At 37.7% G+C, this 22096-nt stretch overlaps 1 protein-coding gene across 4 annotated transcripts in view; it reads right to left on the bottom strand.

Annotated features, from left to right (window-relative positions):
• Positions 1-22096, bottom strand: part of CEP170B (centrosomal protein 170B) — a 75761-nt gene that overhangs the window by 6775 nt on the left and 46890 nt on the right. For all 4 annotated transcript variants that reach the window (XM_081332677.1, XM_081332680.1, XM_081332678.1 and 1 more), the window contains exons 9-18: positions 20741-21507; positions 18035-18220; positions 16116-16248; positions 12864-14627; positions 7465-7711; positions 5475-5634; positions 2083-2226; positions 1812-1900; positions 972-1065; positions 439-490 (exon numbers count right to left, since the gene is read on the bottom strand). In XM_081332677.1, the coding sequence (XP_081188803.1) occupies positions 439-490; positions 972-1065; positions 1812-1900; positions 2083-2226; positions 5475-5634; positions 7465-7711; positions 12864-14627; positions 16116-16248; positions 18035-18220; positions 20741-21507 (3636 nt within the window). The remainder of the gene's footprint in view (positions 1-438; positions 491-971; positions 1066-1811; positions 1901-2082; positions 2227-5474; positions 5635-7464; positions 7712-12863; positions 14628-16115; positions 16249-18034; positions 18221-20740; positions 21508-22096) is intronic.

The raw sequence follows: 22096 nt of genomic DNA, 5'->3' as shown, positions 1-22096 counted from the left end.
GTCTGGGTTAGTATTTAAAAAACAATAACAATTTCTATAATTCTATAGTCCATATAATAACTTTACTTGATTTCCTCTTCTTCCAATAATATTCTCTTTAGCCAACCTTAAATACAGTTCTTAATTAAATAAATGACAATTAATATAAACATTTTTCTCATGCAAATGATAACCACATCAGTATAAAACTTCTTTCCATTGATCATCTTGATTGCCTCATCTTAAATCCTGTTTACATTGTTATTTAAATTTGTTTTCCCCACAATATTCAAAACATTCTTACTGGTTAAGATAAGTAAAAATAAATCTTGTTTTGCACTCCAACACATGGCATGTTGCAACATCTCCACCTTTCTGTTGTTTTAAATTTAATCATATCTATTTAATGCTAATCATTTATATATATAAAAAAGAACTGTGAAGGCAAGTATTACAAACCTTCAAGTTGTTTTTGGACTCTGCGAAGCTCCTTCAAAATAGAGCTGATTTCCTAGATTAAAAACATTAAACATTGACCAAATTTAGCAAAACAAGCCTGTTGTGTACATTTCAAAAAAATTCAATAAAAGCACTTTATTCCTAGTTTCATACTTGTTCAATCTTGTTTTAAACAGTGTATACTAAAATATTTTCTTTAAATTTACTTTTAAAAAAGATTTATAAATGGATTTCAATTTTAAAATCCTTTTTAGTTTTCATTATATTGTATTAAAATTCAAGTGCTGAGTTCCACAATGTGAACCTTGTCAGTAAAATATGTTTATTTCCATGGTTCCTCAAAGGGAAAAAATATACAAAAGAAATAAGATTAAAACCCAAATACTGAGCAAAACCCACATTTTGACTATTGACTATTGAGTTTCAGATTCATTCCAAGACTTAAAACGTATATATAAACCTAACAATTTCATCAATGCATATTTTTAATAGCAGGACTCCAAAGCACATAATTTAAGGAAATGATTTCCTACCTTGTTTGACGTCTTTAAAATTGGCACTTCATTTTCAGAATTAATTTTGGCTTCCATTTCTTCCCATGTCCTCTCAGTATTCTGGAACAGAATTCTGATACAAATACATTAATGTTGTTACTTGTCACCACAGCATAAAATAAAGCTTCAGAACCAGGTGCTTTTAATTTATTGCAACTATAAAATAATACATCACCATATTCAGATGAGAAGCTAAATGTTTCCTACCCAGGTTATTCCATTTAAAATGGCCACAGTGACTAATGCCTTCGTAGTCTAACCACAGTTTTTTCTGGTAAGTCTCCCATCCAAGTAGTAACCAAGTCTGACCCTGTTTAGCTTTTCTGAAATCACCCAGGTTTGGCTTGCTAAAGATATCCACTTAACAGAATTTACATCCCACTTTATAAAAATCAAGTGTTTTATATTAGTGATTCAACCACACATTCCTTTTATATGTATATCTCTGTACCCTACGTATCAGTACACCTGAATGCTACAAGAGTATATCAAAATACTGGCCATAAGAAAGCTTATTTAGTCAGTTAATCCATTTAAAAAGTAGGTTAATTATTAATATTTAAATCTTACTGGATTAATTCCAAGCATGATTAGTTGAAATAAGTTCCAATAGTTCAAGGAGCCATGTTCAAGACTATGATATAAAACTTAATACTCTTAGCCAAGATACAAATGTCTATTTTAATTCTCTCCTAAATTGAGAGCCGGTATTAACTGGGGTCATTTTTCCAACTCTGGTATGGAACACTGGTCTCCAGTAGTGCAGGATCCCTAAATGGTTACACAACAGAGCTGTAGAGATTGGCATCATACACTCACTTCATTTTCTCTGCCAGACTTTCTGTATTTTCCCGAATGGTATGAGATAACTGGGACACCGGGTTTAGCATCAAATTGTCAAAGATCACCTGGAACACAATCCCAAAAACAAATTTGAAAGACAGCATTTTTAACGTGAATATTTTTGATAACCTTCACCCAGTTACTCATGGAACTGATGATCTCATTCAGAAGTAGTTTCCTATGTCTGTTGTCTTAGACATGGAGGAATTTAATTTCCCATATTTCCATGAAATGGAAATACACTTGCCTCTTCCCTGTTTCTTATCCGTGTTCTTTTTGTGATATCCTCCTCCCGGCTGTCGTTCATATTTTGGTCAAAATCACGGAATCCCAATGAGCCAGGAGGCACCTTCTGGAAGTTTAGACTTGCTTCTGGTATATGCTGTACCAGCTTAAGAATAAAAAAATTAAACACTGAATTGAATTGTCTAATTGACAATATAAGAAAGAAGTAACAAGCAACTATAGTGATCGTCTAATACCAGTCTTCTTCATCTAGGTTGGAGCAACATATTACTTGCAGAGAAGCTCTGAAAATGACACATGATGTTGAGTTCATCTCCTTCATTTCTATAAAGCATTGCACAACTTATCCAGTGACTCAATATTAAGTAGTTTGCTCACTGTCACTGCCTGCAAATGGTGGCAAAATTCACAATAGAAATGACACCAGAACTTTAGTGAATATTGTAGTATCCAATAGAGGATTGTCATTTTCACCAGCTTTCAATATAATACATGTTACTAGTACTATTCCATCATTCCAAAATATTAGAATCTCTTTTCAAAACGTGAACTAGCATCAGAGGAAATGTTACATTAAAAATTATGCAACTGTAGAAGGCAGTCCACATTCAATGGACTCAGTCATTTTATTAATTAAAGCTTTCCTTTAGAGAGGTGTTTTGTTTTGTTTTTTGCTGTTTAGGAAACATGAACATGAAATGCACTTAAGATTTCCGTGTGCATAATCCTAGTAAGACACCATTTTTACTCATGGAGCTTTTTAGAAATGCCTATTTGCTACTTTACTAAAGCCCCTAAAGAGCTATTCCTAATGGCTCTTCCAACTTCAGTATCCTGCAAGACTGACTGGAAACCCATGAGAGGAAAATGAGGAATACAAACAGGGCAGGATTCCCAGTTGCATCAATAAACCTATATATGCATGCAGGTGCAATTGTATTGGTAGGTCACTCAGACAGGGCTTCTCTGAATGCAAAAACAACAGAAGGGCAAAGGTAACACACATGCCCTCCCTTCTGCACATTCAACAAACACAATAAGTGTGTGACATCTAAACTTGCACAAAGCATGACAAGGTTTTATCCATGTATGGGGGTCAGGTGGAGGTAATGAGTTTAAGGAGAAGGGGAGAAAGAAATGATTATTCCCAACTAAGTACAGGTAATCCTCGCTTAGTGACCATTCAAACTTATAATGAACCCCCAAAAGGTACTTACTGTCTGACCTGGGTTCAAAGTTGCAGCAGCCAGGCCCCACACACATCTACCATCACATGATCTCATTTGGGGCGTTTAGCAACTGGGCTGCCCTTACGGCCATCTATGGCGCCTTATGGTCAGGGGACTGTGATTTAGCTTTTTTTTTTGCCAGAAACTGGCATTTACTTCTAGTTCCCGACAAAAAGCAAACGTTGTGAACAATGAATTTGTTTAGTGACCACAGTGTTCACTTAAACACACCTGGTGTTAGATTCACGACCAGTTTTACTTAATGACCACCACAAAAAATGTCATGAAATCAGGCTGGTCACGTGATGACCTGCTTCATAGCTGGGATGACTCAGAACTATGATTCTGGGCTCAACAGCGGTCACAAGTCAAGGACTATCTGCAATTCCTTAGGCATCAACTTTTTAAATTCAGTGTTTATTTAAATATAACTAGGTGAGGGAAAAATATAGGGATTCAGCTCTAAATCCTGGCAAAATAAAATTTAAAATCGGAAGAAGGAAAAGGAAAAGTAAGAAAGCTTAAAAGAATGGGGAAAAAATGAAATAAAGAAAATAAATATATATAGAGAGAGAGAACACTAAAAGTTTTAAAAGAACACAGTGGAATGGAAAATGCACCTGATATGGAATTGCAAAGCTGAATGAGCAATCTGTCTTGAAAGAAAGGAAGGGGTGGGTGGGGAGGGAGGGATACAGAGCAGTCAGTGCTGACCATAAGGTTAGAAAAATTAAATTCAACGAAGAGTATAGCACAATCAAAAAGGCCAAATCAAATCAAAGAAGTAAGAATCACATCTAGTGCTATCAGAGAACCATAAGATTTCTATAACTCCCTTCTACCATCTAGAGGTCATCTCAATTTTTGCAATCTAGATCTCATAGCCCTAAAGCAATACAAATAAATGCAGCTGGCACTTGGTATGCTTCACAGCTATGACAAAACGCAGACAGCTTGCCCTCTTGTGGCACACCTTGGGAAGCGTGTGAGAATGTCCTACGATGGAACTGGCAAATTGGTAGCCAAACTACTATTCTGCAACAGCACTGTGGTCTCCTGGCTAATGTAACAATACCATACGCTAATAGTAATAATAATACAAAGGACAAACATTCTTGTTTACCACACCCAGATGTGTGCAGAGTGCAGTACTGAGACTGAATCATAGGGTTGGAAGGGACCTTGGAGGTCTTCTTCTTCAACCCACTGCCCAAGGCTGGAGTCGGGAGACTGCAGCCAGGATTCTTCAGAATGGAAACCAAAATCTGACAATCAATTCAGTTCAAAAGCTTAAAGATTAATATGGCCCCAATTGAGGTCATTTCGCTAATTACAAGGGATAGTTTTAGATCTTGTTGGTGGACACACATGATAATTTAAATACATATAACTGATCTTCTGAGTTTATTTTAATTTTGGTTTTAGATAAAGCCAATGAAATAATAGGCAATGTTTTAAATACATTTTTTTAAAAAAGTCGAGACATACGGTATGCAAAAGGTCTCCCACCCACTCAGGAAAATTTAGAGGCATAGTCCTACAAAATATTTGTAATCTCTTACTCCAATTTTCAATGGAGTATTAACTTTTCCAGAGCTTGTTTTAATGCTGACCCTTCACCCATCCTGGAAGGTACATTCCCAAAAAATTCCAATATTGCAATGTTCATATGGATTAGGTATGACTGAATCCATGAGTCACGTTTTTCTTGATTGTGCCTTTCATACAAGTTTAACACAATGGTTTGTCCAATCATCACTAAAAAAAACAACCTCTTCTAAGTTGTGGGTGAGAACTTTTTCCCAAAAAAATGCAAAGTACCTTATGAATGACAGGAATCCCAGCTGTTTCATAGCCAAATTCTGGCTATGGATATGTTGCAAGAAGTTTACCACTTCAGTACAGAAAAACCAACTATACCAGGGATAGGCAACCTTGCCTCTTTTGTGACTTGTGGACTTCAACTCCCAAAATTCCTGAGCCAGCAGGAATTCTGGGAGTTGAAGTCCACAAGTCATAAAAGAGACAAGGTTGCCTAGCCCTGATATATAGAGATAACCTTGCTTGGATGTGAAAATAATTGAATGCTTTATTATGAATCAGGTTGGACTTCTGGTCAATGAAGTTGCACCCACTTATTGACAACTTTAAGCAGCTCCCATACCTCTTCTCTTGCCGAGATGGTTGACGCAGGGGTATTAGGCACAGAACTATGGGCAGTACTTGGGCCTGTTCCAGATGAACTGTGGGAATCTCCATCTCCAGCAACATCATGAATCTCTCGAGCAAGGATTGCTACATCTTTTACCAAGGTCTGGCTTAATCTAGAAGAACGGTATGAACACTTTAAACAAGACTGATAAATTTTAATACAATATATTACTCATAACTAGAAGGAACTTTCTGTCTCCTTCTGCATACAAAATAAATAGAAGTTAAAGAGTTCAGAGAGAAGGATTCCTGACATGGAAGCATCTAAAATGTAACCTAGATATTAATTATATTCACTTGAAAAACACAGTGTCTAGTTTTGCTATTTTATAAACAATTTATAAAAATTGTTTCTCATGTAATGTTTTCTGCTTGATATTGAAGGACTAGGCGTGGTGGCCTAGTTCAATCCTAGATAGCAGCAGATGTTTCTCTCCTAGGGTGCAAAGAAAAAATACCTGCTGCAAACTCCATGTAGCAATTAGAAAGGCATCTGGATAGTAAATACTCAGCTCCATCCAACACCCCAACTCTATTAAGGGATTATAGGGTTGTAAAAAGAGAGTTTTATTGAAGAACTATACTTATATACTGAAGAAATTACTATAAAGGGTAGACAACAAGTACCTTCCAGATTTTCATTCTCACCAATCTCAGCCAGAATGCCAATGGGAAGGGCAGTTATAGTCCCCAAATCTATATTTCACTGTGATCTAATCAGTGAATTTGGGGTTGAGTATGCAACTATGCCACAGGACATCAAAAATTACAAAGTATTTAGAAAACAGTTACATGTTGAACTTAAATTTGATCTATCCAACTTAGTATTGGGGAAAGTAGTTGATTGCATAGTTTAGTGGGTGGGACAATATACTTTGCAATTTTCAGTTGGAAATTCAGACTTGGTTTCACTTTTGATCGTACCAATACTTTGTAACTAATAAACATGTTCTTTGAGGAATTTCCAAGCCTCAGAGTTCTGCTTTGTCTCTATCTGTCGGAACCATGACATTGGGATCCTGAGTTGACCATTGAACTAGTAGGAGTCCATTTTCCCAATCAACTGCTGAAGTAAAAGCAAAGGGACAATGGCTCTGGAGTTTTCCATCTATTCCCAATAATCACATTACCTGCCCTTCTCCCTCAATTGCTTGGAATAAACAAATCGTTAAATACGTCAAGGCAATAAACTGTGTCTGAAAATAAAAATGCAATTGTGACAAATGCTGTGGGACGTAATTCAAAATGTTCCGGTTTATGTTTTTAAATCCAGTTCTACAAAGTTAGGTTTGCCAGAATTGGAACCAGTCTTTTAATCAGGATTGTCATATAACCATTTCAACTTACTATTTTAAATTGGTAAGTTAATTACATACATTTGCATTTTCCTAAACTGAAACGTGTTGAAGGAGGTAAAAACTTAATAGCTTTTGAGGCTGGAGAGAGTAACGGCTGCAGATTAGAAGTGGCAGGACTAGAGATTGCCTATTATAGAGCTTATTTGCAATTTTGCAATTCCCACACCGGACAAAGCAAACAAAAGAACCTGCACTGCTGATCTTCAGCCAATCTAATCAGTGGAAGCCCCAAGGGTTGCCAAAAACACAGGCTATCCATTCTTGGGTTGGAGATGGACAGGGTCGATTATTTTGCGCATTTGAAGCAGCAGTTGAATGGAAAAGCTCAATTTCTTTTTCCTGTTATTTTTTGGTAGGCATGGTAAAATGAAGCAGTTCTCAGTTATGTCAAGCTTGTTTTGTGGATGGTAGGAGACATGGGGCAAATATGCTAAAAAGTACTGTAAAACCACTGTACAACATACTCACCCTATTGGTTCATTTAATGCCAAACTAGTTTCTTTGGATTCAGTGTAATCCTTTCTCACCTGTGCCCACTCCAACAGTTTGATCCGTTGCTCAAAGTATTGCCAAGCTGTGTCTCACCTGGCTATTTCTGCTATCTCTGAAGTCTGCACAATGAAACTGTAGGGATCCTGTTCACCATAATCTTCATCTTCCGTCTCTCGGTTGTGGCTATGCTTCTGTTTACTCAACCCGGAGCCACGGGTCCTGGGGGTCTGGGTGGCTGTTGAGGTATGGGAGCGTTTGTGTTTAGGGGAACTGTGATTTGAGCCATACTCCTCCTCGGAAGTGGAAGTATAATCTGAGCCCTGATGCCGCCTCCTCGAAGCTTACATAAAATGAATTGGTATTCAGATGGTGGTAAGGAAGAAAAAATTGAAGAAAAGTAAAGACAAGACTTCAAAAAAGCCATAACACAAAGGCAATCAGCCCAAGAAAAGCAGGGGCAAGGAAACTTCTGTGCATACCATGAGATGGAAGAGATTTTTAATAGGTGTGAAAATCAAAGGCTTGCACTTTAGCTGGAATGAACGTAGATGACCCAATTATCATACACTTCATCACACATCTGTCATACCCTTTATTTCCAATCATCTGGTGGCCACCTGCTAATGTTTTCATCATTGCTAGATAGGACATGCTCCCCAGTGAAGAGATATTATTCCATTTGGAAGCTGAGCTAATTAAATGCTCAACTGGATCCTTTTCCCCAGCCCCTCAATCAGTTAGGACAAGGCCTGGCTTCACTGCAATGACATAAACATTGAAAAAAATAAAACAATGCCCAAAACTGCATAAAAACTTCAAATTTCATAATTTCTAATAGAATTTCCTTGTACTATGGTATCTCAAAAGATTTGATGAGAACACCAAATTTCTTGCCCAAAGTCTTGAGAAATATGAAGGAATACCAAAATCACCAAGAAATTTAATGATCTTGTGAGATATCAGCTATCTTTTAAAGTATATTTTTAGTTTTGTGGTTGCACTAAATTTAAGATTGCCAATCCCTGTTGTACAGAAAACTTTAGGGGCTTCCTCTCTGCAGGTGCAAAAATTTTGGGTTGAGTTAGATGGACACGTAATATTGGGGATCAGTTGTTTCACACTGACCCATGCTCTACATTTGTTAGTACCTCATATAGCCAACACTTGAACAGAGCCACAGGCATACAAGCAGGGAGAAGCAATTCATCCTATAGGGTTAAGAACTCATTTATATCAACCTCTCAAGCAGTAGGAATAATTTCATCAGATGAAGTGCAAATGTGTGATGAAATGTGTGGTAAAGTGGTCACCACCATCTTCTGTCTGCTGTCATAAATTAAATTAATCAATATCAATGAATGAAAAATATTTTGCTAGGTAGATATACATGTAACTATAAAATTTGACACAGTGGGATTTTTCTACATGTGGCATAGGTTTTTTTATCTCAACTTGCACGGAAGGCCCCAAGAGAGACAATTAGACAAGTTAGTCTTCCATGTGTTTGCCTTAGGAATCTTTAATTTCAGATGGCTCCATTTCCAAGTACACGTAAGTACCTCTAAGGCCAGCAGGAAAAGCAGAAATGGTTGGCTTGTTTACACAGTCAGGAATACTACAGGTTCCAATAAAGGGGAAATTTGTAGCTCTTGGTGCTCTCTGAGCTTGCTGGTTTTCTTGCAGACTTTTCATTACCTAATCTAGGTAACGTCATCAGTGCTCATAAGGAGCAAACCCCACTCCTTATAATAGACCCCTCATACTGCAGGTTCCTTAAACCGGTATTTCATTCAGCATTGCTCATTCATTTGTTTCAAACTTTGCAAAATAGCTTCTAAGAGATTTGAAGAGAGATAACAATTTTAACAAAACAATGGTTCAATCCTCTCAGCAGTACATTTACAGTTTAACTGTTGACTATAGAAATTACCAAAAGAAGTAAAATAAAGCAAAGATTCAAAACTTTAGATTAGACCTCAAGTCTATCTAAGACTGCATTCTACACTTTATAGTGGCTGTGACAGCATGGCAGTAAAATGAATTTAGAAGAAAGCCTTTATTTAAAATAAGATTAGTACTTTTTTCTTTTGCAATGGAATGACGCATTTGATTCTAAACTGCCTTGTTTATATTTTATTTATTAAATTAATACACTACCCATGTCATTACTGAGTGACTCTACGGCTTGCAACACCATATTATATGCTGAAGCCCAGAGAACTACCCAATAGCTAACCCGTCTAGCTTGTTTTAAACACTACCTACATTAACTTGCAGCAACTTTCTAACTGTTAGAAAGGGATCTTAAGAGATCATCTCCTGAGATGCCAGAAACAGGAATCAAGACTTTCAAAAGAGCTTTGATTCCTGAATTATAGCCTTTACCCTGAGCTCCAATCTCTATTAATCTAAATGCTCAAAGCAATAGACAAAGGCTGGAACCATGTGGCTATCTCCACAGAGAACAGCGACCTGTGGACAACTTCAACTTTCCAAGTCTTTTTGTTTAATTGTAATTTATGTCATCCAGCAATTAACAATGGGGAATTAATTACTTCAGAATTACTGACTATGTAAACAGGCAGTGAGTGAAAAAGAAAACTCTACAAGAAGGGTAACCTGGTAGTCTCTCATGTTATATATAAGAGATTGTTTCTGTGGGGCTGTGGGGCCTTCACACTGTACATAATGATGAAGAGTTAAAGGCAAAGGCCTGCCTAAATCAGATGTCCCTGGTTGCATTTACTGAAAGACAAATCCATTGATTTTTTTTTCGGTTATAGCAATACAGATAGTCCTCGACATACAACCACAACTGAGCCTCAAATTTGTTGCTAAGCAAGACAGTTGTTAAGTGAGTTTTGCCCCATTTTATGACCTTTCTTTCCACAGTTGTTAAGTAAATCACTGCAGTTGTTAAATTAATGGTTAAGTGAATCTGGCTTCCCCATTGACTTTGCTTGTCAGAAGGTTGCAAAAAGTGATCACATGATACCAGGACACTGCAACTGTCATAAAACATGCTACCTGCCAAGCATCCAAGTTTTGATCATGTGATGCTACAACGGCTGTGTGAAAAATGATCCCAAGTCACTTTTCCAGTGCTCTAGTAATTACAAATGGTCACTGAACAAATGGTTATAAGTCGAGGACTATCTGTAACTTCCAAAGCTATTGGACTGCAGTTCCCTTAGCACCCCAACTCTATAGGTCTCTTAGAAAAGCAACAATTTGCTATATGTCTCTTAGAAAAGCAACAATTTGGAGAATATCTTTTTATGACATACTTCAGCAGCAATGCAATCTGCTTTTGGAAAGTAATGGTTCAGAACTGCTCTATGAGGTTCTTTTATCTCTGGGTTTAAAGTTATCTACGCTTATTTCTGTCTCACCTACCCCAAAATGTATTCACAAGAGACAAAACCATGTTATATATGCTATTATATATAATATATAATATATAATATATATGTGTATATATATATATGTGTGTATGTGTATATATATATATATATATATATATATATATATATATATATATATATATATGTGTGTGTGTGTGTGTGTGTGTGTGTGTGTGTGTATATATATATATATATATATATATATATATATATATATATATTATATAAATTCAATAAACGTAAACTTGTTAGTCAAGACTGAATGCTGAAACACTTAGAACTGCCCTTCTACAAACTAGAGTCAATACAGATGAAGTAGAAAGTCCACAACCTACAGGTCATTAGTTAGGTTAGAAATATTAGTCACATGGTGATTTGTATATACTCCCAATCTTAATTTCTACACTGAAACTTGTTAACCATTGCTGAAAAACACTAAAAGACAAAAAACCAATTCATTTGAAAGAAAGAGTGGGCAAAATTAAGATTGAGGTGATCCTTACTGATACATCATGTGCACTATTATTTATGTAGTCCATTTATATGTGGTGCCATTCAAAGGCTTTGATTCATTTGAACAGATGTTGTCTTAAATATTCACTAGAGATAAATTGAAATTACTTATAAATAAATGGTTCTGTCAGAATCCATTTATATCATATTTTCCAAACTCATTCCCAGGGGATATGTCAAGTTATAGTCTTTTCTTACAGTCGCTGTGTCTCCCAGTGATAAATAAAAACACAGGAGTTAGTAAAAAAATACAGTTTGGCAAGAAGTTTCTTTAGATTCAGGATAGGGAATTTGGTGCCTTTAGAACTTTTGGATGTCAACTCCTATTGGTCACAGGTATTGTTGCTACTGGCAAAAATTGTGGGAGTTACAATCCAAAATATCTGGAGAACATAGTACTGCTTATCTCATCCTACAGATATTACTCAAACCACATGTGCATATCTGATGAAAATATGCACATACACTGACAGACTGTCTTTTCTGTGAATATAATCCTCTACCGAGGAGATCCCACGTCAATTATAGCTGCCTTGCCATTCGAAGGCTATAAAGTTGTTTATTTTATTATTTATTAAATGTATATGCTGCCCATGTCAGTACTATGACTTATATCACATCTATTTTGCTAGTGTAATCTAAAATTCTAATTTAGAACACACTGGAGGGAGATTTATGATTCCCAATTATATTGCTTGATCTAAGAAATATGCAATTTTGGCACTTTCAGGAGCCTTAAAAAATTCAAAAGAAGGATATTGAGAAAATACACCATTTTTTTCCTAGATAGAAATAGAAGCATTTTATCAGTACCTTATCTAAGGAGCTAGCCAGAGGAGGGTAATGGAAATTATAAGAGGCTGGACATGCAGGATGTAGACACAATGACTTTGAACATGACAGGTGCATTATAATAGCGTTTGAGATTTGAAATAAACCAATAAGAAGGAAATTCTGTTGTGATTATACAAATGCAAAAAGTAAAGATAATATGAAGGAGGATTATATTATGACAAGGGTTTAGAGTCATCTCCAACGGTTATCTGTCAGGACCCACCCCAAACCACGTCTTAGGAAGACAAAATTCTTGGAGTCAAATCTATTCCAAAAAGAATCTTTACTATGACATGCTTGGTTGTAGGAAACGAGACAGGACTTAATATTATTCCACGAAGTAAACCCTTATAAAGAGTTCCCGGTTTAACCCCCCCTTAACCCCATTTGGTCAGTCCCCCATCCTTTATCTCGTATCATCCCTCTCGTGGGAAAAAGGAACTTAGGACCCTTCATGTTTATTGCTCTCTTCCGTGACACAAGCCAGATGCTAGCCCCCCCCTTTTGTTTCCCCAGTTCAAAAGGCTTCTCCTTTCCTTTGAAATGCCTAATACCGGTTCAATACACATCTATTCTCTTCTCTTCGGGAGATGGCAGAATTCCATGGAATAATGTTTGAAACATTCCATTTATGAATATGATATAAATGGATTCTGACATTATCTTTTGCATAACGTAGGCGATTTGTATTGGAAAATCATAATTATAAAGAAAAAAAAGTGCAAAGACCCAATTACTCACTGGAGGTAGAGGCATATTTCACACTGCTGGAACGTGTCCTGCTGAAAGATTGCTTGGAAGCAGCTACTGCCGCTGATGTTTTCTTAACAGCATTTTTAGCTTCTGACACCAGCGGTTTTCGAGTAGAATAGTACGACTCTGCACTGCGCCCAGAAAAGGTTGGCTTTGATGGGGCACTTTCAGAGTCACTTGGCACTGTGAAAGACCCTGCCCGTTTCCTTGGCATGGCAAGAATGTCAAGCCTTGAGAGCTTCTTGGCCTCCACGGGTTGCTTGGAAGATGCTGTGGTTCCTTCAGGATGTGCTGCTGTTTTCTCAGCATCGGCACTCTCGTTGTCTGAGGTATCTCCCAACCGGGCACGGCGAAGCTTGGAGGCTCTCGTGGGCCTTGGGGTTGATAGACTATTTGACCTGGTAAGAACTTGTTGAATCTTTTGCACCGTTGTGGTTACCTTGCTGTGATCTTCTTTGGCTGACTGTGAGAAAGGCTTCTTCTTAGAAAGAGGCCTTGAGGGGGCTTGTTCTTGGTCAGAGGAGGCTACTTCGCTTGGAGGCAAATATGGGAGGCTGCTACTTCTCTCATCATCTGTATAATCCTGAGATCCACTTGTTCCTATGCTGTGTTTCACTTGAAAACGCCTTGCACTTTCACCTTTGCTCCCGGTCTCAGGTGGAATTGCTTTCCGTTTTTCTGAAAGCCTTTCACGTGCACTAGCTTGCTCTTGGCCAGATGGTGTAGATGATGGCCTCTCTTTCTGTAAAGGTGTCGCAGATTTTTGCTTTGGTGGGTGAATTGGCAGGTTTTTACCACTTACCAAGCTGACAGTGCTGGCTGTGTCCACATCAGACTCTCCAGATAAAGAATCTTCTAACTGCCCAGAAGGATTTTCTGGAGCATCTAGCTGGTGAGTTTGGCTAAGTATTTTGGCTTCCAAGGCTGCCAGTGCAGTTTCAGTGTCTTTAAGAAGGAGATGGGTCTCAGGGTTATAGTCCATACGATTTGCTCGTGTGACCTCAAGATCTTTCAGCAGAGGATGACTTGAGATATGTGGTAGCCTGTTTTGAGGAATGTTGCTGCTTGACTTCTCTTTGGTAAAACTCTCTTGCCTAACAAAAGATGAAATTTCTTTTGTGGCTACAGCTTGTTGTTCTGGTAGTACCTGGTGTAATGACATAACCATTTTTCCATTTGAGTAAAGACAGGTATTGTTCATTCCTTTGGCAGCTGTCTTTCCATACTTGAAAGGAGGTTCTTCTTTGTCTATTTGAGGAGGAGGAGGAGGTATGTTTGAAGTAAGCTTTGAAGGTACCCCAATCTCTTCTGCCTCATCACCCATATAGAAAGATGTTGACAGTGGATCACTTAGAGCTCTCAAGCCTGAAAGTCTTGGCATAGGACACTGAGAGCTTCTAGACTTTGCACATTCAGCCTTTATTCGATCCTGTTCTAACATTTTGGTGCCATCTTGGATTTTCCTACCTTTTTCCAAGTTGATACCATCATCAGATTTGCTGGCATCACTAAGGCTATCTGGATCCAAATCTTCCTGAGTTAACAACCGACTGTCAGAATCCACAAATATTTCTTCCCTGGAATCATTACTAAAGTTCCTTTGGGAAACTTCAGGAAAGGTCTCCTGACAAATTAAAATAGTTGGTGTTGGACTTTCCAATTTTTCACCAGGAGGGAGTTGAGGAAGAAGTCTTCTGGTCCGTGATGCCACTGAAATCTCAGATTCTCCCATTCTAGAACTGGAATCCTTTTCTGAAAAAGATAGGGAGACAGTCATTAAACTCAAAAGTTAGGATGTCTTGTTGTATGCAAAGTTAGTGAGAGATGAGAGCTTTACGTCATCTTTGCCCTTCTTCTGTTCTTAGCTTTGTCCCTTTGTCCTACTCATCACTCTCTATAGAGAGAAAAATGCCTTTCTCCTCCATGGAGTTTCTTGCCAAGATTTTAGAACTGATTTTCTAGAATTCTAAAATCTACAAGACGGTTCCATAAATAAATTCAATCACATTCCATGAGGGAGAAAAAAGGCATGAAAGAAGGGAACTGGCACAGAAAACTTGTTTCCATGTTTAGTGTTTTGATGCATGAAGAACAACAAAACTTTGCTTTGAAGGTATTTCTTCTCTCCCCTTTTCCAGAAATCTTTTGACATGAGTAAAATATGGCAATATGAACAGGGCATTTCATCAAGCTCAAATTGTAGGATACAATATTTTTTAAGCTTAAGTTTTAAACGCCATCAAATGGATTCTGTTGGATTTCAAGACAACTTGTAATACCATTATAGCATCTTTCTGAACAACTTGATAGAACTAAGCATTGAAGTCATTGTACTGCAACATTTCCAATATTTCCTATCAGTTTGTGTCCAGATAGTACGAAGTGAGTGAATCCACAGATAATGGACCTGTGAAGTCTCACAGGCTTCTGTGTTGTTTTTATATAGTCTCATTGGGAAGGGTCCTCTGGAATGAAATGTTAATAGTGACATTCATCTCTACTAATTTATAAAATTTAACTCCAAATGGCTGGTTGATACTCTTTAATATTGCCTAAATGAGAGGGTGAGATGGCAGAGATGAATAACCTGAGATTCAATTAAGAAAGGATGGAGATTTTGTTGTCAGTAGGGAACCCATATTATATTGGAATGCAAAGATTCATAAATAAGTTACATTCTTCTGAAAAACCTGATTCACAGTATGGGCTAGCTCGTTAACCATACGCTTTCAAAGGATTGTCAAATGACAAGGAAAACTTGGCATTTAATTTAGTGTGTCACCTGTGTCCATTTCTAAATTATCTACGTTCTACCTAAAATATTGCAATGTAGCATATGCTATTCCTTGTAAGACAACAAGAGTCATTGACAGCCTAGAAATTATCAATAAACCTTGAGTTGAAAAGTTTACATTGATATAATGTACACCTGCAAAGAAATTTACTTTGATCATATCACTTCAATACTGAAAAATTTGCATTGCTAGCCAATTTGAATTCCAAAGCAGAAGCTACTCACATTTGGACATGGAGGATGTTCCTCAAGTATCACATACTTTGATATTGCCTCCTATATAAAGGAATTCTTAGCAGCAAAAATATTCAATTTAGGAACATTAAATTATACGCTTGGAATATAAACCCAAATTTAAAACGATGAAAAATGGGTACAGAAACAAGTTGATTTTATACAATTAACGTCCTTTGAAATGCAAGAATGACATCCGTTGCTTTATCTACCTGTGTTAACGTGACAGAGGGAAGCTGGCTCAACATCCCCAGGTCCAGGGGCAGAACCTGGGCCTGTGTAGCTATCTGCAAGGCTTGCCCATCTTGAGACCCATTTTTGGCTACCTTGGGCTGAAGATGACATCTGCAAAAGGTGGAAGATGTGACATGGTTAAAACATGACCAAAGTTTAGTGTGGCATTTTAAAATTCCATCACAGCTAGATATTCATACGTAACTGCTGTGCTGAAACACAGCTGGATTCAGATTTGATTTTTGAAGAAAAGTGAGGGATCAGTGGAAGATTCAACAGAGAAAAGAAGTTGCACATTGATTTTTTTCCACTCTTCAATCAATCTACAGTTCCCAATGATGCCCTTTCAGGTTTTTCTAGGTAGTCCAAAACTGCTTCCCAATTCTTCACCCAGGGCAAACGAACGTAAGTCAGAATCAAAGTGATTACAGATAGTAACCAAAGTCTAAGAGCTACAAATATGAGCTTGTATTACATTTTTTTTTTATTTTAATCCCATTTATATCCCGCCCTTCTCCGAAGACTCAGGGCGGCTTACAATCTAAGCACAAATCAATGTGCTTAGCAATAGCCTTCATTCTATGTATATGCCTGCTTATTAGGGCTTTCGCCCCCCCAAGCGGCATTATTACAAAATCAGCTTATTGCCCCCAACAATCTGGGTCCTCATTTTACCTACCTCGGAAGGATGGAAGGCTGAGTCAACCTTGAGCCTGGTGGGATGCGAACCTGCACTAATTGCAGGCAGCTGGTGTTACTTAAGGAGGCATTAGCCCACTGCTCCACCAAGGCTCTTGGTAGTTATAAAATAGTAATAACTTTTTTTTAAATTCCATTTATATCCTGCCCTTCTCCGAAGACTCAGGGCGGCTTACAAGTTTAGCAGTAAGTTTTAAAGTGAACATGAAGTCTACAGTATCATTTATTAATATCATATTTATTTAAACACTGAAATCATATATTTCAAACCTAGGCTGGAAAATATTTATATTAGCATCAGAGTAATATGTTCTATATAACAGTAAAAAAAGGCCATAGATCAAAACCTTAGTTTTAAAATAATACAAGTGAAGTAATGTAAGGGGTGGACTCAGTTCATTAAGGGTTTTTTTCCCCCAATGCTTTTGTATCTTTAATATTAAAATTGGTTTGGTTATAAAGTACAGGCATTTATAATGATTTACACTTCTGTGAAATTTCCAGGTATGCAAATGTAAAATAATACAGTTAAAAACATTAGTCTCTGTACATAAACTCAAAAATAAAACCCACTGAGTTAAATGGAGTTTGTTTCAAAATAAATAAATATTTTAAGGCTATTAGAGCATTTCAAAAAAAATAGGGATGTAAATTCTAATCCACACTTGTTATACATATGATTATTCACTTTCTATAATAAATTGCACACTGCAGGTTATATTTCCAAATACTTTTTCCTAGAATTTATAGCTGGGTATGTATTTAAATTAGCTTTTTTAAAAATAAAAACAAAAAAACACCAGTGCACTGTATTGCAAAAAAAAAAAATTGTGTGTGGGGGGGGTAAAAGCCCACTTTAAACGCATTCCAATCTGCATATTAGTCTAGGCAGCTCACTTGTATGTTTGTTTGTTTTTTGTAACTGAACTTTTCAAGCGTCTCTAACTACAACTCCATTTTGTGCACTTTTTGAGGCAAAAAGTGTGGGGTATTAATTATCTGTGTAATGTCAACAAAACGTCCTGCTGTAAGTGACATGAGCTTGTGACCAATGTAAATCTAAACTTATGATTACCATAAATAACATCAAAAGGAAACATTCTTCAAAAATTGTATTAACATCTCCTCCAGTTCTATTCAGTGTGTAGGTGTGTAGGTGAATAAGGAGTTGGATACTATTTTTACATATTGACTGTACCTGCATATCTGCATGATGACCAGTTGCCACTTTGGAAGCGATGACCTGCATCATCGTCATCTTCGGAGTTGAGCCGTTTTCCCCAAGCAAATGATTGTGCCCTAATTCTTCTTTTTCGCCTTTTATAACTGGTCTGAAGGTTGAAGAAATTCTGGAAAATTCAGGAGACTCCAAAACACCAAAAACCTGGTGAACAGAAAGACAAAGGAAGCTTAAACAAATCCCCCCTTAACATCCTCATAGTGATTCATCTTCAATTCTGGGTTAGCAGGTTGAGAACCTCTTTCTTAAAGATATTTTCATCTGTAAGATGAAGATCTGGGAGGCCAGAAGCAAAAAAAAAGAGGCTCAATCAGGCAGCTATCAGGTGACAAGGATGTTATTCTTGCAATTATTACTCCAATATGGGATGAATCAGAGAAACGTGTCACCACGGAAAAATTGGGAAAGGCAAACTTTGCCTTCCTAATATTTTGAGCTTCCAGGTCCACCATTATCAATCTACTACAGGCTGAGATCTTTGAGAATATGAAAGCTGTACTGTAATTTAAAACACTGGGAATCATCATGGTGCCTACTCCTTTCACATCTTTTTTACCGTCTTTTATCTATTTTTGCATAAGAAAGCATTGGTTTAGAACAAATAGGGAAACACATTCCAAATTGATACAGCATTATTAATTATTATACAATACATGTCTACCCAACCTGTAATTATCAACCCCAATGCAGCTGTCCAACTGCATGTTCACAATCCCCCTATTCTTGCAGTTCATGCAAGGGCAGGTTGATCAAAATCTGAAGAGGCAAAACTGTTGTAATAGTTCACAGGGTTCCTTGAACAAGCCATCAGCAAATACACACATATATAGCAAAGAATGTATGTAATTCAAAGTTAGCCTATTGTATTGTTACTAGATTTCGTGGTTGCAAATGTCATTCCCATACTAGATAACATTATCATGTGGGGATGAGGGGAAATGAAGTCTCTCATTTGGCAATGGTGTCAGTGCTGCCATCCTGCTTCGCCTCACCGCTGCTTCATTGATGCCAGACTGCCATGAATCATGGGAGGAGGAAACTATCAATTAGGTGGGGGGGGGGACAAGAAACAGAAACCACTCCCAAGTACCTGCCAGAGACCCCAAGGCATTCAGAATGGAATGTGAACTATCGTTGAGACTGCCAAACACTAGAACTGTTACCAAAACAGTAAGTTTGAATCTAACTGGACACTAGGGAGATAACCAGGGGAGAGGGGGAGGACCTGGGAAAGTACGTAGGCAGCTTTTGCGCGGAAACCTCAGATCTGTTTTTTTTCCCTGCTCTGTAACCACTTGTCTTAGTAAAAGTATTCTTCCACTACAAATGCAATTGAAGGCTTTTTATATACCGGTGTATAAATGGCCAACTATCCCTATAAATGGCCAACTATTGTATCTCAGAAAAATTAGATTCTTTCCTGGGTGGGAAAGGAGCTGTTGTTTTTATAACTTCTTTATCTGGTGCAGCTCAAAGGCTGCAACAACACTGTGAGTTGGATTAGGCTAAGTGGGTCACTGGCTGAAAGCCACTCAACAGGTTTTTATGCCAAAGAGAGGCCTAATACTTACGATCTCCCAGTTCCTAGTCTTAACATGGCTACTACATCAAATTCTCTTCATAGTTGAATTCCCTGGAAAGCAGTTAATTGCAAGTAAATGAAATCTTGAGTTACATTTTTTTATATATCCAGAGACAGGGCCAAAGTCTATTTGTCTATTGATTGCAGCTTGGTTGAATGCCCTGTTTCTAAGCATCCTCTTGCATTTTTTTAACTTGGCTTGTTCTAAAATTTGCTTTGTTTCCTAACTGAAATTGGATTAGTGACGTAGTACCGTGTATTTTGGCAGAATACCACTATAAGCACTAGGTAGTTGTCAAGATACTTGACCAACCACATTTGACTGGAAGGTTACAAGCTGCACAAGCCTAGCTAAGAAAAATAGAAATTCAGCTCTTTCAAATATTGCATGTAACACAACACAACCCCAATACCCTTTCTCTTTCTATACCCAATGATTGTTTTAAATTTTGTGTAAAAGATACAACCCCTAATCAACCTTATTTGCTTATTAAATTTATAGCCCAACCATTTCTCTGATAAGGCAAGAGTATCACCTTCCCTGCAGTCTATGATAAATAAGACTTAGCTACTGCAAAATTTTGTTCCAGTGCAGACGTGACAATTTCAGTCAGGATTATCTGATCAGGATTCAGCCACAGATTTGTATGATCCCAACTTCTTGTCTCTCTTTCTCTCCCCCCCTCCCTCCCTTCCCCCCCCCCCTTCTCTCTCTCTCTCACACACACACAAGTCAACTGGCCCTTCTAAATTAATGCCTTATTTAAGAGCAGCTTTTGCAATTGTTTTAGTTGCACAAGGTTAATCTGGGTTTCCATCAAAGAAGGGTTTGGCAGCTATCAAACCAAGCTGGATAAAATGAAAACTAGTTTAAAGTTGCAATGTTTAAAGCAAGAGAAAGTAAACTCATGAGCAAATGCAATAGGGGCCAAGGAAAGGCTACTAGTCCTATTAATTTAGTTGGTTAGCAGCAGTATAGTGGATGTACCAGGCCTTACTATTCTTACCCCAATGTTTTGGTTAGCAAATTTTAAATGGCAAAATGTGCTAGTTCTTTTTGTTTTTAAGAACTATGAGCTTACCTGATCAATCATTTTTCGAGCTTCTTCTACTTCTTTGTCCTGTGATTCAGTTTCAATAGTGTAAGTGCCTGTTTCACTCAAGCTATCTTCCTCTTCCTGTTTTCTAGCTTTGGCCACTTGAGGATCAGCAATTGGTGGAGGAATTGTTTCTGGTGCTGATGGGATAATTACTACTCGGGAGTTTAGTAGTGTTGGCACAGGAGGGGGCTTTTCAGTGTTGAGCTGAGTCACTTGAGAACTTTCCTTTAAACATTCAGCAGCAAAATCTTGAGCTAATTTTGACTTCCTTCCAACACTCCCATGACTTTTTACAGGTGTTCGTGATGTGGAGGATGAGGAAGGGCTGACCCTCTCATCTGCCTTCTCCCTCCTGAAGGAGCCAGGTCTTGGAGTGGTGAATGCGTTGCTTGGCCCTTTGGTTCCTGTGGCAGGCGCATGTTGGGAAGACACAGAACTTCCTGGTTTCTCAGCAGGCACTGTAATTTTGCGTTTTTCAACTTTTGTCTTCAGGATGGGATCAACCTCATTTTGGGTAGAATGGCCACTGTGTGTGAAAGACTGTGATCTTTTCTTCCGGGGCGTGTCATCATCAAAGAACTCAATGACAAAGGCCTGCTGGTTGTGGAGCATTTCCTGGGGATCACGTCGAATTTGGCGCTGGAGTTTGGCTTGCTCTGCTATATGCTCATTGCTACCTGTCTCTTTCTCTGGCTTAGGTGCTACTTGGTCCTCTGAGTCACTTTGGGTTCCATCTTCATGTCTGTTACCTAAAAAACAGGAATGCAGATCAGATTATTCTAGGATAAGGCATGCTTCCTTTCTATGTCAGTATGTCAGTACTATCCCCCTGCCCCTTCCTTTAGACAGCATTAGACAACCCAGGACTTACTGAGTCCTCCTTTCAGAGAAATTTCCTTACCTAAACAGATAAAAAGAATTACCAAAAAAGCAGTGGGAGTGAGAGTAACTTTCAACTGTCTTTAGGCTTCCCCACTGACTCTCCTTGTGAAAAGCACACAGGGATGTTAGAAAGAATGACCACAGGTGAATGCAGTGGCATGGCAATACTGAAGTGGCCACAACTTAATCAAAGCTCAGTCTAATGGGATTTGAGACATATTATTTGAGGGAGTCCATTTAAGGCATATTGATTCAAAAATTGTTATCCTGTGATACAACATTTCACCCAACTGAAAGTTACAAGCATACAAAACAAGAGAGTTTTAATAGTGTATATATTTGTCTATTAAGGGTTATCAATTATACTTACACAGCACTAGGAATTTTAAACCATGGTTTTTTATTTAAAATATACACATTTTAGGTCTTACTTTTTTTTGATGTAACTATTTGAAA

Source organism: Vipera berus (assembly GCF_964194415.1).
Source record: "Vipera berus genome assembly, chromosome: 1".
Taxonomy (NCBI): Eukaryota; Metazoa; Chordata; class Lepidosauria; order Squamata; family Viperidae; genus Vipera; species Vipera berus.
Note: the sequence above shows the minus strand (reverse complement) of the source record. Positions and strands in the feature narration are given on the sequence as shown.